At 44.0% G+C, this 26,612-nt stretch overlaps 1 protein-coding gene across 4 annotated transcripts in view; it reads right to left on the bottom strand.

The window, feature by feature from the left end:
• The window catches only part of GLS (glutaminase), a 123,500-nt gene that overhangs the window by 41,816 nt on the left and 55,072 nt on the right, over positions 1-26,612 (bottom strand). For 3 of the 4 annotated variants that reach the window (XM_030579649.1, XM_030579651.1, XM_030579653.1), the window contains 5 exons: positions 23,281-23,347; positions 22,606-22,656; positions 13,124-13,300; positions 12,234-12,365; positions 9,029-9,121 (listed from right to left, as the gene is read on the bottom strand). In XM_030579649.1, the coding sequence (XP_030435509.1) occupies positions 9,029-9,121; positions 12,234-12,365; positions 13,124-13,300; positions 22,606-22,656; positions 23,281-23,347 (520 nt within the window). Of the gene's footprint in view, positions 1-6,247; positions 7,916-9,028; positions 9,122-12,233; positions 12,366-13,123; positions 13,301-22,605; positions 22,657-23,280; positions 23,348-26,612 lie in introns of those variants that run through there. The other variant, XM_030579652.1, reaches the window with a different exon arrangement.

The following is a 26,612-nucleotide window of genomic DNA, read 5'->3' on the forward strand; positions in this document are numbered from 1 at the left end:
CTCTCTTTCCACTCACTGGAGGCTCAATCTCAGGATTCTTATTGGCGAAGAACTGAGCATGGGTTGCCTCCTCCTCACCCCTCTGCTACAGGAACCAAGAAGGTGTGGAGCAGCACAGGCATGGCCCTGCTCTTAAAAAAAAAATCTGATCTCATGCACGTGCACCAAAAGTGAAATATGTATAGATAACACATTTCAAAGAGCTACAATTACTGTAAGGTGACTTTAATTTACTAGATTTCTACCTGATTTCCAGCCTCATCAACACTTCTGAAGGCAATAAAAGATGAAGTAACTTACAAGACCCTTGGGGCAAAGATGTCTTTTTTGTTTTGTAAAGCAGTTAGCAAGCTTTAGGCACAGCATAATTACTACTGCTAGGCCCACAGAGTTAAACAGCCTCTTGCCATTCCAACAACTAGCATAAATGTGGAATATCCTGTGTGATATTTGGATCCCTAAACAAAGCAACAGGACAAAATATGCAGTGCAAATACAATTGATTATGCATGTTAAATCATTCCAATAATAAACTCAAGTACAATTACAAAAATCAGCTCTCTCTGATTAACATTCACATTTTTAAATTGTAGATTCAACTTTTCAATGAAAGAATGACAAAACTCTGCCCTGTTTTGTCCAACGTAAACCAAATTAAAAAACACAAAAACTATAACATTCCAGATACTAATTAGAAATAGGCAGAACACTACGATTTTAAATGATAAAGCTCATACTTGAAGCACTGTGCATTACTAATCAATGACATGTATCAAGACCGGAAGTAATGTGAGCAAAAATACTTTACAGTGCAGATGAGTAAATACTTAAAGGTTTTCACTCTATTGGCTTTTTGACTGGTCCCTTTTTTCCAGCTTCCACTTTACAATACCCAGCCCCTTCGCCCATCAAAAATTATCTTTAGTAGATAAAAAGGCACATATTAAAAAAACCAACCCAAAACACAAGGGACACATACCACCTCTAAAGTAAGTTACTGTACTGTAAAACTCCTTCACCCTGCCCCACAGCTATACCCCTTCTTTAAACTTTCCTCATCTTGCTGACTGAAGACGACTAAAGTCTTCTTATCAGGGATTTATTGTGTCTATATTTTGAAGAAAACAGGCAGTTCTATTCACTTTGTTATAAAAATGTTTTTCAAAGCATGCTATAAGTAACTACACTTTATAAATTCATTTGGAGTAAAACTAAACCCTGTTTCAGAACCATCAATATTAAGGATCTCTATTTAATATCCTGCACTTTATCAAAGTGCACTTCCATTAACATTGACAGTAATTTTGTTACAAAGCACGCAGAATATACCAAAGCCATAGCACTCATTCAAAAGTCAGCTATTGCCCCAAAAAGCTGCAACGATCACTGCCAACTTGTTTAAACTCCGAATCAACCTACCTTTAAGATGTTAAAATGCAGTGTGCATAGGGCTGCTAGGCATCCGGTTTTCGACTGGAAGGCCCGGTCGAAAAGGGACACTGGCAGGTCCAGATAGTACTGCTGAACAGGCCATTAAAAGTCCGGTTGGTGGCACAGTGGGTCTAAGGCAGGCTTCCTGCCTACCCTGGCGCTGTGCAGCTCCCGGAAATGGTTGGCATGTCCCTGTGGCCCCTAGGAGCAGGGGTGATCAGGGAAGTGCTGCGTGCTGCCCCCACCCCGAATACCAGCTCCACAGCTCCTATTAGCCGGAAACCACGGCCAATTGGAGCTGTGGGGGCGGTGCCTGCGGGCACGAGCAGCGCACCCCACACATAGCCACCTGACCATGCCTCCTCCTAGGGGTCAGATATGCTGGATGTTTCTGGGAGCAGGGCAGACAGGGAGCGTGCCTTTGTCTTGCTGTGCCGCTGACTAGGAGCCACCTGAGGTGAGCACTGCCCGGCGGAGCCCACACCTCAAACCCTCTACTGTGCCCCAACCCCCTGCCCCAGGTTGGAACCCTCGCCTGCACCCTAACTCTCTCACAGACCCTGCACCCCCACCCCAACCCTCTGCCCCAGGTCGGAATCCCCTCCTGCACCCCAACCCCCTACTGGAGCCTGCACTCTGAACCTCCCCTCCTGCCCCAGCCTGAGCCTCCTCCCTCACTCCAAACCCCTTGGCCCCAGCCCAGAGCCCACTCCTGTACCCAAAACCACTCATCCCCAGCCCCACCCCTGAGCCCACAACCCCCTCCCGCACCCCAACCACCTGCCCCAGCCCAGAGTCCCCTCCCACACCCTGAACCTCTCATTTCTTGCTCTACCCCAGAGCTCACACCCTTAGTTGGAGCCCTTACCCCCTCCCACAATCAACCCCCTGCCCCAGTCCAGTGAAAGTGAGTGAGGGTGGGGAAGAGTGAGTGACTAAGGGAGGAGGGTTGGAGGGAGCGGGGGGTGGTGTCTCAGAAGGGGTGGGGCCTTGGGGAAGGGGACGGGGCAAGGGTATTGGGCTTTGTGCAATTAGAAAGTTGGCAACCCTATGCGTGGAATGTTTTCTAGATTATAAAATAAGATTTAACAGAAGTTATACTTTGCTAATTTAAAAAAATGATCGATAGCCACAATTATTAGAATGGCTGTCAAAACCAACATGCTTACTTCCCCAATTATTTTGCCAGACCAAATATTGAACTTAAAATTCTATTCTGAGCCATGTACGTCCAGAATGATATCAATACTGTTGCTGTATAAGGAAAGTAAAAATAATATTAGCTTTTGCTTTTTAGAAAATTGTGGGAAGTTGAAAAGAACCATGAGAAATATTTTTATTATTTGCAAGCTTCTAAGATGTTATTTCTAACAAAAAGAAAAAATAAGAATGATTCCACAAAATGTAGTCGAGAGATTCTTTGAAGTGTTTTCAATTACTGTTTTAAGTAACTTGTATCATCCACCATATCTATTTTAAACCAGGATGAAGTTTCTGGAATATGTTCACTATCTTACTTTGGTCTCAGAAAATGTGCTTGAATGGAAGTTATCCTTCACTGATAGAAAAAAAATACAATAAAATCGGCTTAAAATAAATTTATTACACAATACAAAAATAATCCTGGACAACATACATAAACAACATACAATGCAAAAGAAAAATGGAAAAGACAAGTAACTTAAAGAACTGAGCCAAAAGGTATAACACAAATGCTAAAATGAAGTTTATAAAAGTATTTACATTTCCAATGAAATGTTAATGATGCTGACAAAAGAAAAAACACAGCACAGATGCTTGAATATCAAGAACTAGTATTATCATAACGCAGATGAACACTAAATCCTTTATGTATTAAAAACTATCTTCAATAAAAACATTTAATAATTAACCCCTACCACAACATTCTTTAGGACCCTATTCACTAAACATACATGTAAATGTATAAGAATTGCAATAGTGGATCAGGCCATGATCCAACCAGTTGTGTAACCTATCACTAACAGCCACCAATAACAGAAGCTTTTGAGGAGAAGCAAGAAATTGTAGAGAGGGCACGTTATGGGATAAACTGGCCCAAAGGAAAAAGTTTCCAACTTATCCACAATAGTTAGAGGCTGGCTTATATCCCTTCCAAAACTTTAACAAAAACTAAAAAACAACTCCTCTGGATATTCTTGTTATCCATATAAATGGATAATCACTTTTTGAATCCTGTCACATTTACCACCTATGACTTGCCTCCTCTTCTCAAAACTCCGTGTATAATTTACATATCTAAATATTTAAAGCTCTGTGGGTTACTATTTTAAGATCTGAATCCCACAGAAACAATTTCTCCAACTTCAGCTAGTTTTAAAATTAGTTCCAAATAATGTGAAATCAGCAAAGAATGCATTGAGAGCTATATTAAGTAAACCCTGCCTCACACAGGTACACCTTCGTTTTCAAAAACATTCAGCAATATGAGTTCTTTTCACTAGGGAGCACAGAAGCATAGGCTCCAACCTGCAATCCCTCTGAATGTTCAATACAAATTAATCAAATACAGCAATTGAGCACATCTGAGGTGTGCACATGCAGAGTTTTGCTTGCAGTATCTCGGTGACTACTGTTTTACCTTAGCTTTCTTATTCATGTAGAACTGTTGATTTCAAGGACATTTAAAGACCTTCACTAACCTTCCCTTGCTCTTACATTTTTTTCAGGGTTGTAGTGAAGTAAGCAAAACGACTGGGATAAAATTATATGCTGAGTTTTCATTCAGTAATTTATGCCATTGTTCTGAAGTGCAGTTAACAGTACCTGCTGCATTATTTTACTAGGATCTCAAAAGTCCATTGTATGTTAATTTTGTGAAAAGGTTTGCCTAAGCAACTCTATAATCGTATGCTTCAAATGCGAATAGCCACAATAACTATAAAAAATATAATGTATTGCTACAAGATCACTTGGATTCACTTGCAACAGTACTTGTTTATATAACATCTTAAATAGCACTTCTACATTTTTGAGAGACATGTACTTGTTAGCTATAATTAATCCTTAACTGGTATGGTCAAGATGGGGTTCCTCATCACCATTCACTGGACATCTTGCTTTATGCATTTTCCTGTTTTATAAGTTCCCAAGTTGTTTTACAGTCTATCCCTTCCTTTTAATGATTCAGGCTATGTCTACATGACACACCACTTCCAGCAGCATATGTAGCTACATGCCACAGTAAAAAGTAGGCTGTGCCCACACTGTGGTGTATAGCTACACAACTCAGTGACAGGCTCTGGCAGAAGTGGGACAGGAAAGGCTTCAGAAGTTCCCCACTGCCAGAGCCTTTCACTATGGAGAGGAAAATGCTCTGGCAAGGGGAAAACTGGGAAAGGCTCAGCTCTTCCTCACTGCTAAAGTATTTCCTTGTTGCAGAAGAAAGCTCCAACAGCTGGTGCTGGCAGAGCATTTCCATATGCTGTGGACAAGCTCTACACTGGGGGACTGCCCAAGCTTTCTCCCTGCCACAGTCTGCCCCAATGAGGGAGTCTTTTCTTGCAGAGGGGAAAGGCTTTGGCATCAAGGGGGAAGCAGGACCCTACACTGCTAACAATATCAGTGCAGACAGGGAGGCACGGGTTGGGCAAGCAGAGTATGTACTCGCATACATACCCATACCTTTCACCCCATCTTTCCTCTACTAGTCTAAGCTATGACTCACCAGCTACACTATTATCTTTGCACTCATGCTAGGGGGCCTACATGGGCACGTGCTCTACATGTCGCTGAGTGGTGTTTAATACAGACATAGCTTTAGTGTATATATTTATATACTTTTCTGTCCAAGAGAAAATTACATATGTAGTTTGAGATCTTTATGAAAATACTATACCAATAGCTCTTAAAAAAAGATCTGATCAGAAGTTACTGGGGCAGACCTTCGGAATTAACAATAAATTAGGCCTTTGTATGGTGGTTAAGTGGAAGGGGCCGTGGAACAAAGCATAATCAGCTAGAGACAAAGGCAACAAGGTCAACTATATAAGGAGTGAAGAATTTTACCAAAAAATCAGCATCAATAAGAAACAAAATGGCTATGCATTTGGCCTCTAAAATTCAGAAAATACTGGCTTCCCTGTATAATATTACCTACGTAGTTGGAACTACTTCTAAGTTGGGCTGTCAATTAATTGCAGTTAACTCAAGCGATTAACTCAAAACAAATTAACTAAAATAATAATTGTGATACCCATTTAAATTTATTATAAATATTTGTGGATGTTTTTCTATATTTTCAAATATACTGATTTCAGTTATGCTAAACACTCTTATACCCCTTCATGCTTCGGCCACCATTCCAGATGACATGCTTCCACGCTGATGAAGCATACGAATCTTTAGCATACCTGGCACAACAATGCTTGCTACAACAATGCCATGCAAATACCTGTTCTCACTTTGAAGTGACATTGTAAATATGAAGCAAGCAACATTATCTCCTGTAAAAATAAAACTTATTTGTCTTAGCGATTGGCTGAATGAGAAGTAGGACTGAGTGGACTTATAGGCTCTGAAGTTTTATATTGCTTTGTTTTTGAGTGTACTTATGTAACAAACAATTCTACATTTGTAAGTTGCACTTTCATGATAAAGAAATTGCACTGCAGTCCTTGTATGAGGGGAATTGAAAAATACTATTTCTTTTATCTTTTTTTACCATGTAAAAATTTGTAATAAAATATAAAGCAAGCACTGTACACTTGGTATTCTGTGTTGTAATTGAAATATATTTGAAAAAGTAGAAAACATCCAAAAATATTCGAATAAATGGGATTCTATTAATAGTGTGATTAAAACTAATCATGATTTTTTTTAATAATCTCATGATTAACTTTAATTGTTTGACAGAACCTACTTCTAAGATTTATGCTGACCGTTTCATACCAGATCAAACTGTTCCACAGTATGAACAGTGCATTATTTGAGACTAACGTGCTCATAATTTGCTGTAAAAAGACAGAAATGTTGTTACTAGGGAAGGACTAAACAAAGGTTCAAAGTAGATAAATAAAAACAAAAAGAGAGGGGGGAAACTATTTCTATTAACTTATAAAATTACATTATGTGTATGTGTAAGAGTACATATATAATAGAGATAAAAGATATAACTGGTAAAATTAATTCAGAGCAAGACAAGGTAGGTGATGTATTATCTTTTATTGGACCAACATCTGTTGGAAAGAGCAGGCTTTCAAATGTCACATAGCTCTCTGCAGGACTGGCAAAAGAAAAAGAGCTCTATGTAGCTCAAAAGCTTGCTTTTTCCACCAACAGATGTTGGTCCAATAAAAGATATTACTTCACCGCCTTGTGTCTCTCATATCCTGGGACCAATACGGCTAGAACAACTGAAGTACTTTCATTTGCATTCAGTAAGACTTTTTAAACAGTTTTAATAATCATTACCAATTTTTCTTTTTTACTTTGAATATATTTTCTCTTCACTCTATCCCTCGAAAACTAAGATTGCTTATATTCTTAAAAATAAAAGTGGAGTGTAGTATTATTAGTTTGGCAGACTGAGTCACAGCTAGCAGGACAGCTCCTACGGACCACTTACAATACTTCAGTAAGAAATCCTTCTCTTCCTAACTTAGCTAACTATGCAATTAGAGAAGCTTTGCAAGCGACAAAGCTACTTGCTCATCTATTAACTGAATATTAACATGCTTAATTTAAAATGATTTGATTATAAAAAGAATACGATTTGGTAATTTACTTTGCTTGTATTTGCTAACATGGTGTATCAAAATGATCTGTTTATGCTAAATACCTTTTGTAAGTGCGTGTGAAACAAAAGATAGGTGCTAATAATGTCAAGGCTCTCAAACTGTTTCTCTTTCAAGTATACCTATCTGGGGATTTGTCATCTTACTTTATTTTGGTGTAATGTTTTACTTTATGTTCTAGAAATACTACTTGCATTTCTCTATGTTCCAGATCTAGTAAGAGGACTCATTACAAAATCTTCTCACAGCTCCATAAAGTCCACCTTTAATTAATGTATAAATTCTCAAATATAGCAAAGGAGTTATCCTTTAAAACATTCAGATTTTTCAGTTTAAAGTAAATTTACTTTAAGGAACCATGAAATCTGGTTGACAGATTTTTTTTAAAAATGTCAATATTCTATTTTTGGTATAGCATATACAGTATTTACACAATATTAAAAGAAAAAAAGTTTATATATAAACCAAAAATATCAAGGAAACAAAACAACTGAAGTTGTTTAATCTAGAGATGCTTGAGGGCTTTTAAAATGAAGAACTTTATGAAGCTATAACCCATTTCTTTAGTTTTGCTCTCCCAGACTTTCCATTCTATACACTATGGTTCTGGAGATGTCCTCGTTTGACTCAGGTGACACTTTTTTCCACACTGTGCCTTTCAAAGCAAGTTCTTGCTGGAGACTTTCATAGTCCAACGGTCCAAAGGAATGCTGGTTGTTCAAGCAACATACATTATTTATTAGTGTACTTGAAGAAAGCAAATCTGCGTGTTATCGATATTTGCAATCAGTGCCAAAAGCCTGAACTTCCACCCATCTCCACATTTTATTACAAATAGCTATGGTCCGTTTTGGAGAGATACATAAAGTTATAATTCCATATCAGATAGTTATAAAGAGAAATGTACAGGCAAATAAAAACAAACATCTTTCATACTACTGTATCTTCCCTTTGGGAGACCTCCAGATCCCTATAAAATCCTTAAAGCCTCTCACTATTTGCCTCCGACCCTCAAACACCCATAACACTTCTACTATGTTTTAGTACAAAAGGAATGGAGTGACTCTTCAGGGCCTGAAAATAGTACTCCTTAATAAGGGGCACTAATCTCAAGTAAAATGAAGCTATCTTCCCAGCCACACAAGTGCCTCTATGGGTATGTCTACAATTGGAGCTGGAGATGTAAACAGCAGCTCCAGCAGACCTCCCCACACTGGCTCTGACTGAATTAATGCGCTGAAAATGGAGAGCAGCTGTGGTAGCATTAGCTGCAGGAGGGACTAGCTGCCACGAGTTTGACCCCATTCGAGACACCAGGCACTAGCCCCTCCCACCCACCATGGCTACACTTCCCCTTTTGGCACTCTAGCCTGATGAGAGCTAGCGTGGGTATGTCTCCTCAAGCTGGTTTTTATATCAGACCAATGTGAAAAATACTGACCTTAGATCTCATGCACACGAGCGCAGAACAGAAAGACTAAGCTACCAGTTGGCCAAATTATTATTAAAAAGTAAGCAGTATAGTGAAATTCATCCTGAATATTAAAATACCATACTCCCACTCTAGCTGGGGAAAAGAAATACTGAAGTCTTTAGCAATTATGAATCTTACAAAAAAAATCTTGTAACTGTTTAAGCCTTACCACAGATATGGCAGACTTTGTTACAAATTGTGCTCTGGTGAAACTAGACTGATAAGCTTAACTTATCTTAGGTTTTGATGCAATACATGTCATTGAGCAGTTTTATGTTTACAGATGAACCTTACATTTTCCAGTTGATAAGTATACAAAACAGTCATTAAAAGAACATATTTAGCTTACCCGCTGATCACCACCTTCTCTGCGAGGATCAAGCTTCTTTGCAAAGTGCCTCAAGTTATCATAATTATGGAAATTGCACAAAGAAACCAGTTCCTGAAAACAGTCAAAAAGAAACATCATCATCCTTTGTATACTGCATAGTTTTTTAATTTTCTCACTTGAGGTTGATAATGCACACACTTTAAATATTTTTGCTTCACAATAAATATGACTTGGCTAAGTTCCTGACTTACACAAGAAGCCTCTTGTTACTCTCTTCATAAAATGTCCTTCCATACATTGGTAATAAATACATGTTTTCATTACGCTGTAATAGTATTTTTTTTTAATAACTGCCTTATTGGTGGTATTTTGGAAAAAAGCTAACTTACACCAATATTTCACTGTACAGATATTACAGCATTTGGTTTCGTAATGTATACTTCACAAACACTTGGCAAGGTGATTATATCACAGTAACACAAGACCTGTGATAGGGAGCTGAACAAGGAAGATTCAATGAAACAGTTGCTCTTAATTTAACTAGAATCACTGTAAGGAAAGACATTCACAAGTATTATGGCAAGTAATTTTTCCATGCTGTTGTAGTATGAAGAAAAAAATTATTTATATATAAAATATAGATACATTTATAGCTATTTATTTTGCAGTAATTTGAAGGTTGCCAAATCATTAGTTATTAGGTCTTTCTTTATTAATAATTTTTTTTTTAAAGTTTGATTTTAACTGGAAAGTATTTTTTAATATAGGACTTAAAAGCAAACATATCTAGACTGAAAAATAGTAATAGACAATGTACTTGCGCGCTTCCCAGAATGAGAAGCAAACTAGATTGTTATGCAGCTGATATAGGAGCAGGGCCGGCTCCAGCATTCCAAGCTGGTGCTTGGGGCGGCAATCTGCAAGGGGCGGCAGTCCCTGTTGTTTTGCCCCCAAGCAGCATGCCGAATTCCTGCTGCAGAGGGTAGGGGTAGTTCATGTGCCCTTAGCACGGCAGGCGCGTTTCCACGCTGAGGGCAATTCGGTGGCAGCTTCTATGTATAGCTGTCCGGGGCGGCTTCAGCTAAACACAGAAGCTGCTGCCGAATTGCCGCCGCCGTGGAAACGCACCTGCCGCCCTAAGGGTGCACAGACTGCCCCCCCACTGCCTGCGGCAGCAATTCGGCAGACTGCTTGGGGCGGCGAAAACTGTAGAGCCCGCCCAGTATAAAAGTCAAGTGAATGAAGTACTCTAAATATTGTAGTATCCTTTGTTGAGGTCTCTGATTGTCTGAGTACTGCCTAATTTGCACTGCCATCGGTTCTAGGGAAAAGAGAAAGAGGCAGAAGGCATCCCTACCATGTTCCTCTCTCTGTTTGGAAGGCCAGTGATGTGTCACCATTCATTACTACTTGCAAATGGAGTATTGTACAAGATCTCTACCATCTTAAAGAGGCTGGCCAGAGTCCAAATATTCTTAACACTGGCACCTAACAGGGCCCTTCAATTTTTTTTAAAGGTCATGTCTGCACAAAAGATAAAGCTTAGGATGCTTGTCTGACAGTTGTCTCTGTAGAGACTTTCAACCCATCTTTTTTCCCCAGACACACAAGTATGATATTGGCCAAAATATAAGCAACACCATTCCCATTTTATTATTAGCAGCCAAAGGCCCCAGTAAGCTTTGCTAATTAAATGAAATTATTGTTATTCTATCATATTGGAGTGAAGTGGAGTTTCTTAGAGCATCTTTCTATGAATAATACACACAAAATGTCTCTATACAGAAGACACCTGTCAGATAAGCCACTCTCAGCTTTGTCTTTTGCTACAGACTTGACCTTTGAAAGACTGAAGTCCCTGTTTGATGCCAGTGTTAAGAATATTTGGACTCTGGCAAGCCTCTAAGGTGGAAGAGATCTTGTGTTCTAATGTATCAAAAGAAATCATTGCCATTCTCATGTCACAGAATATCAGGATTGGAAGGGACCTCAGGTCGTCATCTAGTCCAATCCCCTGCTCAAAGCAGGGCCAATCCCCAACTAAATCATCCCAGCCAGGGCTTTGTCAAGCCTGATCTTAAAAACCTCCAAGGAAGGAGATTCCACCACCTCCTTAGGTAACCCATTCCCTCCTTAGGTAACCCATGCTTCACCACCCTCCTAGTGAAAAAGTTTTTCCTAATATACAACCTAAACCTCCCGCACTGCAACCTGAGACCATTACTCTTTGTTCTGTCATCTGCCACCGAGAACATTCTAGATCCATCCTCTTTGGAAACCCCTTTCAGGTAGTTGAAAGCAGCTATCAAATCTCCCCTCATTCTTCTCTTCTGCAGACTAAACAATCCCAGTTTCCTCAGCCTCTCCTCATAAGTCAGGTCTCCAGCCCCCTAATCATTTTTGTTGCCCTCCGCTGGACTCTTTCCAATTTTTCCACATCCTTCTTGTAGTGTAGGGCCCAAAACTGGAAACAGTACTCCAGATGAGGCCTCACCAATGTCGAATAGAGGGGAATGATCGCGTCCCTCAATCTGCTGGCAATGCCCCTACTGATAAGGCCCCCAAATGCTGCTAGCCTTCTTGGCAACAAGGGCACACTGTCGACTCACAGCTTCTTGTTCACAAGACATTATTCCTTTAAATTTTTTCATGAACACTTTTTCCAAAATTAGAAAAACACGAAGAAACCAAATGTTTGCACAGTTCAGGGGTTGGCAACCTTTCAGAAGTGGTGTGTGAGTCTTCATTTATTCATGCTACTTTAAGATTTCACGCAACAGTAATACACTAACATTTTTAGAAGGTATCTTTCTATAAGTCTATAATATATAACTAAAGTATTGCTGTATGTAAAGTAAATAAGGTTTTTAAAATGTTTAAGAAGCTTCATTTAAAATTAAATTAAAATGCAGAACCCCCCGGATCGGTGGCCAGGACCCGGGCAGTATGAGTGCCACTGAAAATAAGCTCAAGTGCCGCCTTTGGCATGCATGCCATAGGTTGCCTACCCCGGCATAGTCCAGTAATAAATCTAATTTGAATTACAGCCAAGTCAGTAAACAAGACTGCTTTTCAATCGCAGGTCAGGTCAGACTGGAAGTACGTACATGAACAAATTTAATGATTTAATTTAAGTTCAGTTAGGCCTTAGGCATTCTAACTAATTAGGTAAATGTTGGTTGCAAAAGAAAAGTTATTGAAAGTTAGAGAAAGCCTTCCTTACATGACAGAAGTGAATCCCTTTAACGCTGTTGCCCATTTTGTCCAAAGGAGGTGACCAGCACATCAGACCCATAACATTAGGAACAACCAGAAGAATGCCACCAGCAACTCCAGATTTTGCAGGAAGACCAACCTATAGGAAGTTAAAGACTTAGTATACCACGTTAACATTCTAGTCTGTTGTGTTATTCATAACACTTAGCACATAAATTATATAGCACTTTAGTTGATCATTCTCAGAACATTTTATAAGTTGGGTAAGCAGTATTATCCTTGACAGATAAGGCACGCGGAGAGACAGAGTAGCAATTACGTTGTCCTCTAAGGTCAAACAGCATATTAGTGGCTCAGCAAGAACTATACCCCAAGCCTGATAATCTCAGCAGAGAAGTGAAACATACACGTAGATATCCAACGAGTCATTGATAATCTGCAACAACAACAGTGCTACAAAATTGTTTTAGTGCAAAGATCCCTTTTGTTTAACCCGACAGCTTAACATGACTTGGGTGTGCCTGCGTGCACGCAATGTTTTACCACTTAATTTAGGATTTCACCAGTTATAACATTTGTTTGAATTATAACTAAATTGAATAAGCAATGTAGATATTGCTCTTGTAAAGGATGGAGTTATATCTCTGAAGCCCAACTTATGTTTTAGGATGAAAATGAAGCCTGAGTTTCAAGTGTTAGAAAACAGTACTTGTCTGAAATACCTTGAAGTGATTAATTTCAAAATGCTCTAGGTACCAGATTTTCAAACAATGTTGAACTTCTGATTAATTCACATAACATCTTAAGTAAAAAAGATCAATCCTGGAACGTTTGTTTAAAAGCCAGTCTAGATTAGTTTCACTTGCCAGATACAAGTAGCATTCAACAGTTACTCACATGGAAGGCAAACTGTCCTGAGAAGTCATACATGCCACAAGAATGCATTAGACTCAAGGTATTCCGGACTGATTCAGGGCTCATTACTCTTTCACCAGTAATTGGGCAAAAGCCACCATTAGCCAGAGTTGCTGCCATCACACTAGCCGATTCACAGGTCACTTCGATAGAACATAGCTAAAGGAAGGGAAAATAATAATTCTTATTTGTGTGTATAATCTCTACATACATACAGTACGCTAAAGGTTAACAACTGAAGGTCTGCATACTAGTGGCATTACATGAGTTGATCTGTATCACTGAATAATGATTATTTTTTGTCTCAGTCCAAACGGTTGTGCCGCTTTCTGATAAGTTTGGGGGGAAATGTTGTTTTGCCCATTCAAAATAAATTCTGGTGAACTTGTCTTTGAAAAGCTCTAGCATCCCCATGCTTTGCAGCAGCTATTTAAAATTTGACAGAGGATGGCTTTTTTCAGGAATGTGTGTCCCCACATCCCCACAAAAATCTGCCCAAATTAGGCCAAATTATAATCCTTTGAAAAAATGCAGATTGTACATGCTCAGTAGGAAATTTTAGCAGTGTAATTCCCAGAAAATTCTATCTGTGTCAACCATGCTCCAGGTGGCAGCTAAACCGGACTTTCCCTGAAACTGCAGCTGTGGGCGGTGGGCAACGTTGGATCAGGGCACCTGGGCTGAGAGCAGGAAACCTGTCTCTCCGGTGCTCCCAGCTGCTGAACACAGGCAGCAATGAAGAGGAAACTGCCTGATTCAAATGCAAAGGGGGTAAAAAACAGATGTGTGTGTATTTTGGGTGGGGGAGAACAGACTGAAAAAGGACCTCAGGAGGAGAGCAGAAGACCCCATGATGACATGACAGATTGGATGAGGTGGTAGTGACAGGGGGAATGCTGACTGGGACAGGCTTGGCAAAGAGACTGAGAACCAATGGGGTGATGGGAAGGAAGTGAGGGGAAAGGGAAGATACATGCAGCAAGGAGTTGGGGTGGAGGGAAAGAACCGGGTCAGCGTGGACAAAGAAATTGAGATAAACTGCCCGTGGATGAGGGTGAAAAGTGAACAAACGTTGAGATTGGATGAGGAATTGGAGAGATTAGGAACCACTGGGGTTGGGAATATGGGCAGGGAGGTGGTATTTGAAAGGAGGCCAGAGGAGGGGACAGATCAGATGAGCTGAGGGCCGAGGAGGGGACTGAGACTTACTGGGATGAGAAGCCTGAAGAGTGGAGGCTGTAACCAGCTAGCTGAAGACAACAGGACTGAGACAGAGACAGAGACAGGACTGGGACAAGAACAGGTTGGAGGGCACAGGACAAGAAGGAGGTCACATACTTGGGGGGGGAATGAGCAAAAGATTCTGTGTCCATTAAAGCATAATGCCTCTAAAGTCTGCAATGGAATCCAAGATTCCTGAGTCTCACTATTCTTCGGCTATCAGCAAGTATCTGTGAAACCCACTGGCAGAAGTGTCCCACATCCCCCTCTAGAGCTAGTCTACAGAGAATGATAAACTAGGATTACTACGTTACTCTGTTAGCTCAAGTGGCAGGAGATCTGAGTAGTAGATCAAAAGGTTCCAACCTTACTTATATTTATTTCTACACGGTTTACATCGCATGATGGAATTTGTTATTTCAGTTTGCTTTTTTTTAAAAAAAAAAAAGCTAGGAAATTACACTGAAAACTATGCTATAATATCAAGGTTACAAAATCAATCATTAAAAATAGACAGGAAATGACAAAATTAAGATTGCTTGTGTAAACTTAATTTACCTTCCTTATATGCATTATACTACAGTCTTTAATTACTTGATAACTTACTATTTTCTAAACAGTACCAGATTTATTCACTGCACAGAACGGACCTGCTCTGAGGATGAATCAGGATTGTGTAGTGAAAGAGGTTGTTGTCTGCAGGACCCTGGCCTCATTTGTTGCACAAGCTGGAAGGGAGTGTAGTGAATAAGCCATGCAGTTTGTAAGAAAACAAAGGATGGTCTCACACAGCTAACACAGAAGAATGCTGACGTGGAAAACTGGATTCTATCTCCATGTATGACAGAGTTCTTATGGGATGCTGGGCAAAATCACACCAAACTTTTCACAGGTGGACACTAATTAGGTGTTCCTCATTTTCTGGAAGCCTGAAATGAAACCATGAGGTCTGACTCTCAGAGCGCTGAGCACTCACAGCTGCAACAGATGTCAATGGGAGCTGTGTTTGAATACATACATTGCTATATAATGCTAACTACACTTTGAGATGCCTAGGACCTGATTTTTCAAATTGAGCACCTAAAATTAGTGGATACTTTTGACTTTAATTTCTTTGTGCCTTAGTTCGCCATTTGTAAAATGAGGTAATACCTCCTAAAATCACAGGGATGTTGTGAAAATAAATTCATTAATGTCTCTCAAGCACTCAGATGCGATGATGAGCACCACAGAAAAGCCCATGACGAAATCAAAAATTCTACATTCAGAGCAGATTTTGAATAGAGTACAGTAAACAATGTATGGGACCACATACTGAACAATGAGAAAACAAAATATGGAATTAGCTGTTCACCAACGGAGGCCAGTCCATTTTGTGCACTGAATGAGACTTCGGTCCTGTAGAAAAAACCTGTATGTGATATTATTAGAATGTATCAAAATACATAATAAATACTACAGCTCTTAAATGCTAATGCAATCCAAACCATGTTACTATAATTCTGTATTCATTTTTACTGTTTACTAAAAAAGATTCGTTTATTTGAATATTAGTTTGGCCGTGTCTAGTTGAGGTAATAAAGGCAAACACTAAATTGGTCTCACAGTGATGATGCAGCTTATCATAGTTAAATGAAATAGTCAATAGGTCAAGAATCTACAGGAGTCACTTCCCCACCCATGAACATTCAGAGAAAGACGGTTACTCACCTTTGTAACTGTTGTTCTTCGAGATGTGTTGCTCATATCCATTCCAATTAGGTGTGTGCGCCGCGCGTGCACATTCGTCGGAAAACTTTTACCCTAGCAACTCAGTGGGCCGGCAGGTCGCTCCCTAGAGTGGCACCATCATGGTGCTTGATATATACCCCTGCCGGCCCACCCGCTCCTCAGTTCCTTCTTGCCGGCTACTCCGACAGTGGGGAAGGAGGGCGGGTGTGGAATGGATATGAGCAACACATCTCGAAGAACAACAGTTACAAAGGTGAGTAACCGTCTTGTCTTCTTCGAGTGATTGCTCATATCCATTCCAGTTAGGTGAATCTCAAGCCTTACGTAGGCGGTGGGGTCGGAGTGAAATGTGGCAGAAGGAAAACTGCTGAGCCAGAGGCTACAGCATCTCTTGACTGTTGAACCAGGGCATACTGCGAAGCAAAGGTATGGACCGAGGACCAATGGAGCTGCACGACAGATCTCGTGGGTAGGAACACGAGCCAGCAAGGCAGCAGATGAAGCCTGAGCCCTGGTAGAATGTACGATGATGTGGCTTGGGGAAATATGAGCCAAATCATAACAAGTGCGGATGTCCACCATCACCCAAGATGAGATCCTCTGAGAGGAAAACAAGCAAGCCCTCCCTTCGGCCCGCTACCGTGACAGAGCTGGGGCACCTTACGCAATGGTTCTGTCAGCGCAATATAAATGCGAGCACTCCACAGATGTCCAAAGAGTGCAATGATTGTGCCCATTGCGTTGAGCTGTGGGTAACATGAAAGGCCGAAACCACCTTAGGGAGGAAAGTCGGGTGCGGTCATAGCTGCACCTTGTCTTTGTGAAACCTAGTGTACGGCGGAACCACCGTAAGAGCTCTGAGCTCGGAGACCCGTCTGGCCGATGTAACAGCTACGAGGAAAGTTGTCGTCCAAGACAGGTATAGCAGAGGGCCAGTCGTGAACGACTCGACTGGGGGAGACATAAGTCTGGTTAAAACTAGGATGAGGTCCCGGGTTGGGGCTGGGCGGCGCACCCGAGGGTGCAAGCGCTCCAAGCCCTTGAGGGACCTCGAACCCATAGAGCGTGAGAACACGGAACGTCCACCTTAGCCTGGCTGGAAGGTAGAGATGGCTGCTGAGTGTATCCTCAGCGATGATACCGCCAGGTCCTGCCGCTGAAGGCCAGAGGCAGGCCAAATAGAGAGGATCGAGACCTCAGCAGGAGCAAGATCGAGCGTATTGCAGCTGTAGAAGAAACGCTCCCACCTGGCCCGGTACGTTGACCAGGTGGAAGGCTTCCTGTCACCCCGGCTCAGTTACACAGCAGCCACACCGTGAGGCGAAGAGGCTGCAGGTCCGAGTGACGAAGCCTGTCGTTGCCCTGAGTGATGAGGTCTGGGTGGGGTGGCAGGGTAATTGGGTCTGTTATTGACAGGCCGAGCAACGTGGTATATCAGTGCTGCCTGGACCACTCTGGAGTGATCATGATGATGTACGCTCTGCCCCTGCGGAGTTTGAGCAGGACCTAATGAACCAGTGGGAACAGTGGGAAGGCATAATGGAGTTGGCCTTTCCACGGCATCAGGAATGCGTCCAAGATTGATCCCGAGGAGAGACCTTGGAAGGAGCAGAACATCTGGCATTTTCTGCTCTCGCGGTGAGCGAACAGGTCTATGTGAGGAAACATCTCCACTTCTGGAAAGCAGAACGCCTCACATGGGGCAGAGTGATCACTCGTAAGACAGGAAAGACCTGCTGAGTCAAAGCGCCAAGACGTTCCCAACGCCTGGGAGAAAGGAAGTCACCAGCTCCATCGAGTGGGCCATGCAAAAGTCCTGGAAATGGATGGCCTCCTGACAAAAGGGGGGAGGACCATGTCCCTCCCTGGATATTTAGGAAGCACATGGCCGTTGTGTTGGCTGTAAACACCGAGATACAACGGCCTCGCAGCTGCCGCTGGAACCCCTGGCACGCCAGCCGGACTACTCTCATTTTTGGGGCATTGATGTGGAATGCCAGCTCCCGAGAAGACCAAAGGCCTTAAGCTCGGAGGTGACCATGAGCACTCGAGCAGAGAGATGACGCATCCGTCGTCAGGGGCAGTGAGGGCTGGGGCGGATGAAACCGCATCCCTGCCCACACCAGGGAGGGAGTTAGCCACCACTCTAGGGAGCCTAAGGTGCTCGAGGGAACGGTGACTACCATGACCATTGGGCTCCCTGTCCAGGTGGTACGCCAAGGTGAGCCAGACTTGGAGAGGACGGAGGCAGAGCTTGGTGTGTTTGGTTACAAACTTGCGGGCAACCATGGACCCAGGAGACTGAGACAAGTACGAGCCGAGGTCGTTGGGAAAGCCTGCAGACCTCAGATGATTGTTGCCATCGCCTAAAACCGCAGTTGTGATAAGCAGGCTCCGGCTAGGTAGGAGACCAGGATAGCCCCTAGGAAGTCCAACCTCTGTGTGGGAACCAGAGTGGATTGCTCTATAGTAATCATCAGGCCTTGACCTGTGAATAAGACCGTGACGATGCCCACGCGCCGAGTGGTTTGTGTCTCAGAGTCTTCTCGGATAAGTTAATCGTCCAGATACGAAAAAATGCATATCCGACATCAGCGAAGGTAGGCGGCGACTATGGCCGTAAACCAGAAGTACTGACAGTTGGCTAGAAAGCGGAGGTATCTCCTGTGCGGAGGGAAGATGGCGTTGCAGATGTACGCGTCCTTCATATCCAGGGCGGCATAGTAGCCCCCAGGAGGCAAGGATGGAATAATGGTTCCCAGGGATACCGTGCGGAACTTCAACCTTATCCTAAACCGGTTAAGTCCGTGCAGGACTAGGAAGGTCTGAGACCTGCGTTCGAATGGGGGACTAGGGCATAACGGGAGTAAAACCCCTTGCCCCTTTCGTCCGTCGGCGTCTGCACCTCTTGTACGAGGAATTGCTAGTGAGAGGGGTCCCTGAAGGGGGACAGGGCTGGAACAAATTAGAGGTGGCACCTATGCTCCACCGTGCGCAGGACCCAGCGATCTGAAATTAACTGGGGCCACGCCAGGAGAAAGCGGGATTGGGATCCCGGCCTGTGACTGGTACACCGCCCTCAGGCGCACCTTGGAAGGTTCGTCTTTGGTCCCAGTGGTAATTGCGAGGGACCTTGACCTTGGCTCTTTAGGGGTCCTGACGTTCATCTGCGACCACCTTGGCCTCGCCGTTTGCCAAAGTCCTGTCTCAGGCTAGGCACAGAGTATGGCGGCTGGGGACAGAAAGGCCTGCGTTTGGTCGCTGGCATATGCATGCTGAGAGAGCGCATTAGGACCTTATTGTCCATCAGGCTTCGCAGCCTGGGGCTGTCTTTGCCGCGAAGAGGCCTTTACCAACAAAGGGTAAATCCTGAATGGCATACTGCAGCTCCGGCCGGAGGTTTGAAACCTGAAGCCATGAGATGCAACTCATGGCGACAACAAAGGCCAGAGTCCTGGCTGCAGAGTCTGCTGCGTCCAACGAGGCCTGGAGGGACGCTCTGGGTACCTTTTTTCCCCCGTCCTCCAAGACGGCAGCGAACTCTTGGCGGGAGTTTTGAGGGAGAAACTCCATAAACTAAACTACCTTCACCCAGGTGCTATAATTATCGCAGCTAAGCAAAGCTTGTTGCTTTGCTACCCAGAGCTGCAGGGCCTCTGCAGAGTACACCTGGCGGCCAAGCAGGTTCATTCGCCAAGCCTCTTTCGGTTTCGGGGCTGGCGCCCGCTGGCCATCATATCAGAATCGTGGTCCTGAGCATAAGATCTGCGCATGTGGGATGACACAGATGCGTGTCCGGATGGCCATGGAGGTACTAAAAGAAGGCACAGGCAGAGTCTCTGACTCTATCGGACCTTGCCCAACTCGGCACCGGGGACCGGCACCGGGAGGCGTACCGGTACCTGGAACGAGATCCAGACCCGCAACCAGAACGGTGCCGGGAGGTCGACCGAGATCTCGAGGCTCGGGGAGAGGCTACAGGAGTCAAGGTACCTGTCACGGTGCCGGGAGTCGGAACGGTGCCGATAGCGGGTCGGCGAATGGGATACCGACCGGTGCAGCGAGTGCGACCAGTACCGATGAGGAAAACAGCACCGGGACTGCAAGTGGTGTTGGGCGTGCCGACAGGACCTGGAGTGTCTGCGGGACTGTGATCATGAACGGTGCCACTCTGCTGTGCTGACAGAGGACGGTCACATGAAGAGACTGTATTACCCGCACCGGCGGTGCTGGGGTCAGGCAGCATCGACTCTGTCATGGCAATGAGATCCCTCGCCGTCGGTAATGTCTCCGGCGTGGAGGGAACAGCAGGCTCAGCCACAGTGCATACTGGGGAGCTGTCAGGCACCGGATTCGAGGGCCCTCGTGGGACCGGGATCGACGGTACCGAGGTCGTCCGGTAGGTGTCGGTGCCGGGCGATCCGAGTTAGATGAGTTGTCTGGCTGCAGTGCCGTCGGCACAGAAGCAGCAGGAGCAATAAGCTCAACCACGGCGCGTGCCAGGGAGCCGTCAGGCACCGGATTCGACGGCCCTTGTGGGACTGGAATCGATGGTGCCGACGTTGTCAGTGCCTCAGAGGTGTCGGTGCCGGGCGATCCGACTTAGACGAGCTCTCTGGCTGCGGTGCCGTTGGCACGGAAGCAGCAGAAGCAGTAGCTCAACCACGGCGAGTGCCGGGGAGCCGTCAGGCACCGGATTCTACGGCCCTTGTGGGACCGGGATCGACGGTGCCGACGTCGTCGGTGCCGCAGCAGGTGTCGGTGCCAGGCGATCCGACTTAGACGAGCCCTCTGGCTGCGGTGCCGTTGGTACGGAAGCAGCAGGAGCAGTAGCTCAACCACGGCGCGTGCCGGGGAGCCGTCAGGCACCGGATTCTACGGCCCTTGTGAGACCGGGATCGACGGTGCCGACGTCGTCGGTGCCGGGCGATCCGACTTAGACGAGCTCTCTGGCTGCGATGCAGGTGGCCCGGAAGCAGCAGGAGCAGGGGGCTCAACCACGGCGCGTGCCGGGGAGCCGTCAGGCACCAGCAGGAATCGTAGGCTCTCTCGACCTCGGAGGAAGGGAGCGGTGCCGAGTCGACTTCGGTGCCGGCGACGGCCGGTGCCGAAAGGCCTTGGCAGTACCGGCGGGGTCCGGTGCCGAGGAGGCGCTTCTGCCAGCCGCTTGATCATCGCTCGGCGCCAAAGGTGGAGGGGTAAGTGAAAGTCCCGTTCCTTTTTGTTCTCGGCTTAAAAGCCTTGCAAATGGGGCACTTAGCTGTCAAGTGTGATTCCCTGAGGCACTTCAAACAGGAGTCGTGTGGATCTCCCTTCGGCATCGGCTTCTGGCAGGCCGAGCCCATTTTAAAACCCGGTGAGCCGTGCATGGGCTCCAGCACCGGGTTCATGGAAGGGGCTACTTCCTGAACCCCGCTAACAATTACTAAACTAACTATGTTAGCAAAGAAAAACGTATAACTATACAAATATATATATATAAAAGGATTATAACTGCATAACTATATACGAGAACTACGAGTAGCTAGGGAAGTGGAGGTCAGCTAAGCCGCGCTCCACTGTTCCAACGACCGACACGGGCGGTAAGAAGGAACTGAGGAGCGGGTGGGCCGGCAGTGGTATATATCAAGAGCCATGATGGCGCCACTCTAGGGGGCGACCTGCCGGCCCACTGAGTTGCTAGGGTAAAAGTTTTCCGACCAATGTGCACGCGCGGCACACACACCTAACTGGAATGGATATGAGCAATCACTCGAAGAAGAACTAATGTTTAGAAACACGCCGCTCAGAATTAAACAGATGAGAGAGTAATATGAATCAGAAACATGCTCTTTTTCACAACACTGTTCTTGACTTTAGTGCTTCAAATCTGACAGTGACGAAGTGACAGAAAGGCAAAATCTAGTCAGTCTGTGGACAGTTTACAGCATGCACGACGTGAATGGTCAGTGGATTATCTGAGAAAAAACCCTGCTTGCCAAGTTTGTGTGTCATGACAAGTGCAATTATTTTAGGTAAAAGCAAAGCAAAACATGGGCTATTTGACCATTTACATAACGTAGTTTCTATGTTTGGCTCATAAGAATTAATTTGATTAAACAAGAGAATTGGTGCAAAAGTGTTGCCTCATTTTGAATACTACCCTAAAACCTGAAATTAAAAATTTGTATGCACATTATTCTAGTTTGTTATACTATAAAGTTTAATGCCTTCCTCTGTGTAATGAGCACAAAGAAGCCAAAATATTCTGCCAAAGCCAGTTATGAATAATGCAGCCACTCACATATTCTCTCACAGCAGAAACTTGCTAATTCACACAACCGATGGAGATTCGTAAATTAGCTTTAGTTTAGTTTACGAGTTTAATACATCAAACATTCTTTGTTCATTCAAAATAATGAGGTATTAATGGGCTCCTTTATAACTATGATTAAAAGAGTTTATGCTGCTTACACTTTCAAAACTTCATTTCAATTCCATTATGAGTGCTCAAGATTAAATAAGTCAATCACCTGAAAGTAGAAGTCTAATATAGCAACCATGTCTGTGCCTTCTGGAAAACACTGGGGAAAGAAGTAAAAGTAATCTTTTAAACATGTTGATATCAAGACAGTAAATCAATTTTAAACTAAAAAGAGATTTTTAAAAAAATCAAATAAATTCCTGCCAGTGTTCAAAACATTAGTTTTAATTTTAAAATCTAGCTAACACTTATACAAACATTTAAAGAGAAACCTTTAACGGTTAGGAAAATTAAATGGCATTCTGTTTAAAAAGATGCAACTGTTAGATAGTAGCTAGAGAGTATTAAGCTAACACACCTTTATGTACGACTTGAAGTATCGACTAACTATATATGGAAACACCTTAAAAAAATTGCACTGGGTGTTTAAGAGTCACTTGTACTGAATCTTTAAAAAAAAGTTACAGGACATGACTTTAGAATCAATAATCTAATATGCAGAAATGAGATTTGGGCTGTTCTGTAAGATTACATTACCTAAATACATGTCTACATTCTCTCCAAAATGTATGAAACATATTTGCAAACTATTGTACAAAACAGACACAGTATTCTAAACCATGTAAATAAAACTCAGATTATAAAATAAAATGCCAAAAATTCAGAAGCCAACATTATGAGCAGTACAAGTCTTGCAAAACCAACAAACAAAAGATGGATAAACCTTCTTTTCTTTCAGATAGTAGCCAATTGCAAAATTTCGATCTCCACTCTCTCTTTCAGACTGGAACCTGAAAAGAAAAAAACAGCTTTCAAATACTTGGATTGTAGAGAAACACAATGGTAAGAGGTTTTTTTGTCTTTTTTTTTTTTTTAATTATGGGCAAAGGCAGCTGTCAACAAAAAAGAAACAGGCAGAGAGCACTGAAAAGAACAATTTTGTATTTGTTAAAAGTCAAGCATTAAAAAAAAGGTATAGGAATACTGGACTCATCAAGTTGTGGACTAGCTAGTCTATATAACCACACCATCTCAACACTGTTACCCTCGTCCTCTGTCCTACTGCTCCAACGGTAAAAATACTGAAGCCAACGGTAAAATTCCTAATGAATTCAAGAATTTAGCAACAGATCTACTGTTCATTAAACCCATTCAAATCCAGGCAGAACAGCAGCAGTGCTGGGGATGGAGCTGGGGCAGTCTGGAGCTCGGTGTGGTGACTTCTTCTGACTTAGCCAATTTACACATTGCTGCAGTCCACAACCCAGAAGAAAGCAATTTCACAGCAGAGCAGAGTGTGATATGGGCTAAAAGGCAGGGGAATCGATCCAGGTCCGACACCAGGCCAATAGATTTGTTAAGCAGAAAGATCTCCAGTCTGCCCTCTCTTCTTGCAGGACTGGGATATAAACGATTTACATACAACACATTTTCCAGGGACATGCAATTCCCCAAGACAGCAGAGACATCTTACATGTCTGTCACTGGCAAACATGGTTCCCTCACAGGAAGGGCAGTACTTAACCCCTGGGACCTAAAGGATGCCATCCTGGGAAAGTTTTGTTGTTACTCTTGTTTAGTATTTATGATTTGCCTGTGGGCAAATTAATCAACCAACCAAAATAACTGATCATGACAACAAAGGCAGAAGCTAGATTATACAAGTATGGACAGCAAACTTTGTGTCTCAATGCCTGGAGACAGGTGAGAAGAACAGCTGGTGCACTCAGCCCTTTTATGCCTTCGTTGAGGAAGATGAGCTCAAGGTGGCATGTACACCATAAAGACACTGCTGTCTCTCAGACATGAACTCTAGCGCATGAGGCACAAGCATGCCATTATGCAATGTGCATCTGGACAATCACTTGAAGGAGAAGTGAACCATTTTAATAGAATGCTGCACCATGCTTGGAGGAATCGTCTGTCACATAGATCTCTTTAGTAAAGGGCGTTCAGTAAGCTTGACGTGCCAATAACCTGAAAACCAATGAAAACCTATGGGCTGGATGATTGGACTATAAGGTGGATCAAAAGCTGGCTAGATCGTCGGGCTCAACGGGTAGTGATCAACAGCTCCATGTCTACGTGGCAGCTGGTTTCAACTGGAGTGCCCCAAGGGTCAGTCCTGGGGCCGGTTTTGTTCAATATCTTCATTAATAATCTGGAGGATGGTGTGGACTGCACTCTCAGCAAGTTTGCAGATGACACTAAAGTTGGAGGAGTGGTAGATACACTACAGGGTAAGGACAGGATACAGAGGGACCTAGACAAATTAGAGGACTGGGCCAAAGGAAACCTGATGAGGTTCAACAAGGACAAGTGCAGAGTCCTGCACTTAGGATGGAAGAATCCCATTCATCGTTACAGACTAGGGATCGAATGGCTAGGAAGCAGTTCTGCAGAAAAGGACCTAGGGATTACAGTGGACGAGAAGCTGGATATGAGTCAACAGCGTGCCCTTGTTGCCAAGAAGGCTAGCAGCATTTGGGGGCCCTATCAGTAGGCTCATTGCCAGCAGATTGAGGGACGCGATCATTCCCCTCTATTCGACATTGGTGAGGCCTCACCTGGAGTACTGTTTCCAGTTTTGGGCCCTACACTACAAGAAGGATGTGGAAAAATTGGAAAGAGTCCAGCGGAGGGCAACAAAAATGATTAGGGGGCTGGAGCACATGATTTATGAGAAGACGCTGAGGAAACTGGGTTTATTTAGTCTGCAGAAGAGAAGAGTGAGGGGGGATTTGATAGCTGCTTTCAACTACCTGAAAGGGGGTTCCAAAGAGGATGGATTTAGACTGTTCTCAGTGGTACTTGATGACATAACAAGGAATAATGGTCTCAAGTTGCAGTGGGGAAGGTTTAGGTTGGATATTAGGAAAAACTTTTTCACTCAGAGAGTGATGAAGCACTGGAATGGGTTCCCTAGGGAGGTGATGGAATCTCCTTCCTTGGAGGTTTTTAAGGTCAGGCTTGACAAAGCCCTGGCTGGGATGATTTAGTTGGGAACTGGTCCTGCTTTGAGCAGGAGATGACCTCCTGAGGTCCCTTCCAAACCTGATATTCTATGATTCTAAAACAAGAAGCACATTTGTCTTGTCTTTTCTCTTCCCCTCCCCTTTAGAGCTTCCTGACAGCTGTGAGGGAGAAGGCAGAGAGACCTTCACAACTCTACTCTTCCTCAATTACCATTCTTTGCATCCTCAATCTGCATGAATAATTCCAGAGCCTGCCTCCTGTGCTGCTCATAAAACTTACCCCATCAGCAGGAAACAGACATGATTCTTGACTGTTTCACTATTGTCCACAGGGTTTTGATCATCAAAAAGGCTGCGTGTCTGTCACGGAAGTCACGGATTCCATGACTTCTGCAGCGGCCGGTGCTGGCTCAGGGACTGCCCAAGTCAGGAAGCCCATGGGCTAGCAACAGTAGTTTGGGTGCGGGAGGTGGCTCAGGGCTAGGGCAGAAGATTGGGGAGTGGGTGGGGGGCACTTACCTGGGGGGTCCTCAGCTTCCACTGGCATGTCCCTGCAGCTCCTAGGTGGAGGGGCTAGGGGGGCTCTATGCGCTGCCCACAGGTGCCGCCCCCACAGCTCCCATTGGCTACGGTTCCTGGCCAATAGGAACTGCCCCTGCGTATCTGGTGCTTGTGGCAGGAGCAGTGCGCAGAGCCACTCTTCCCTGCAGCTCCTAGGGAGAGGGGCAGCCAACACGGAGCCAGGTAGGGAGCCTGTGAGCCCCACAATCCCCACCCCCAGCACCAGCAGGGGTCCTAGGCTGCGCACCGTTGCCCGACCCTGCACCAGCACCAGTGGGGGTTGCAGTCCCCACACACACACCCAGCACCCACAGCACCCCCAGCCTGCCACCCTCCCGAGCACTCGCTTCCCCCCTCTCCTCCCAGTACAAATTTTAGTTAGAGGGTATATAATGAAAGTCATGGACAGGTTACGGGCGGAGAATTTTTGTTTACTATCTGTGACTCGTCCATGGCTTTTACTAAAAATACCTGTGACTAAAACAGCCTTAATTATCCACAGTAAAAATGACCAGTGTTG

This window comes from Gopherus evgoodei, chromosome 11 (genome assembly GCF_007399415.2).
Source record: "Gopherus evgoodei ecotype Sinaloan lineage chromosome 11, rGopEvg1_v1.p, whole genome shotgun sequence".
Lineage (NCBI taxonomy): Eukaryota > Metazoa > Chordata > Testudines > Testudinidae > Gopherus > Gopherus evgoodei.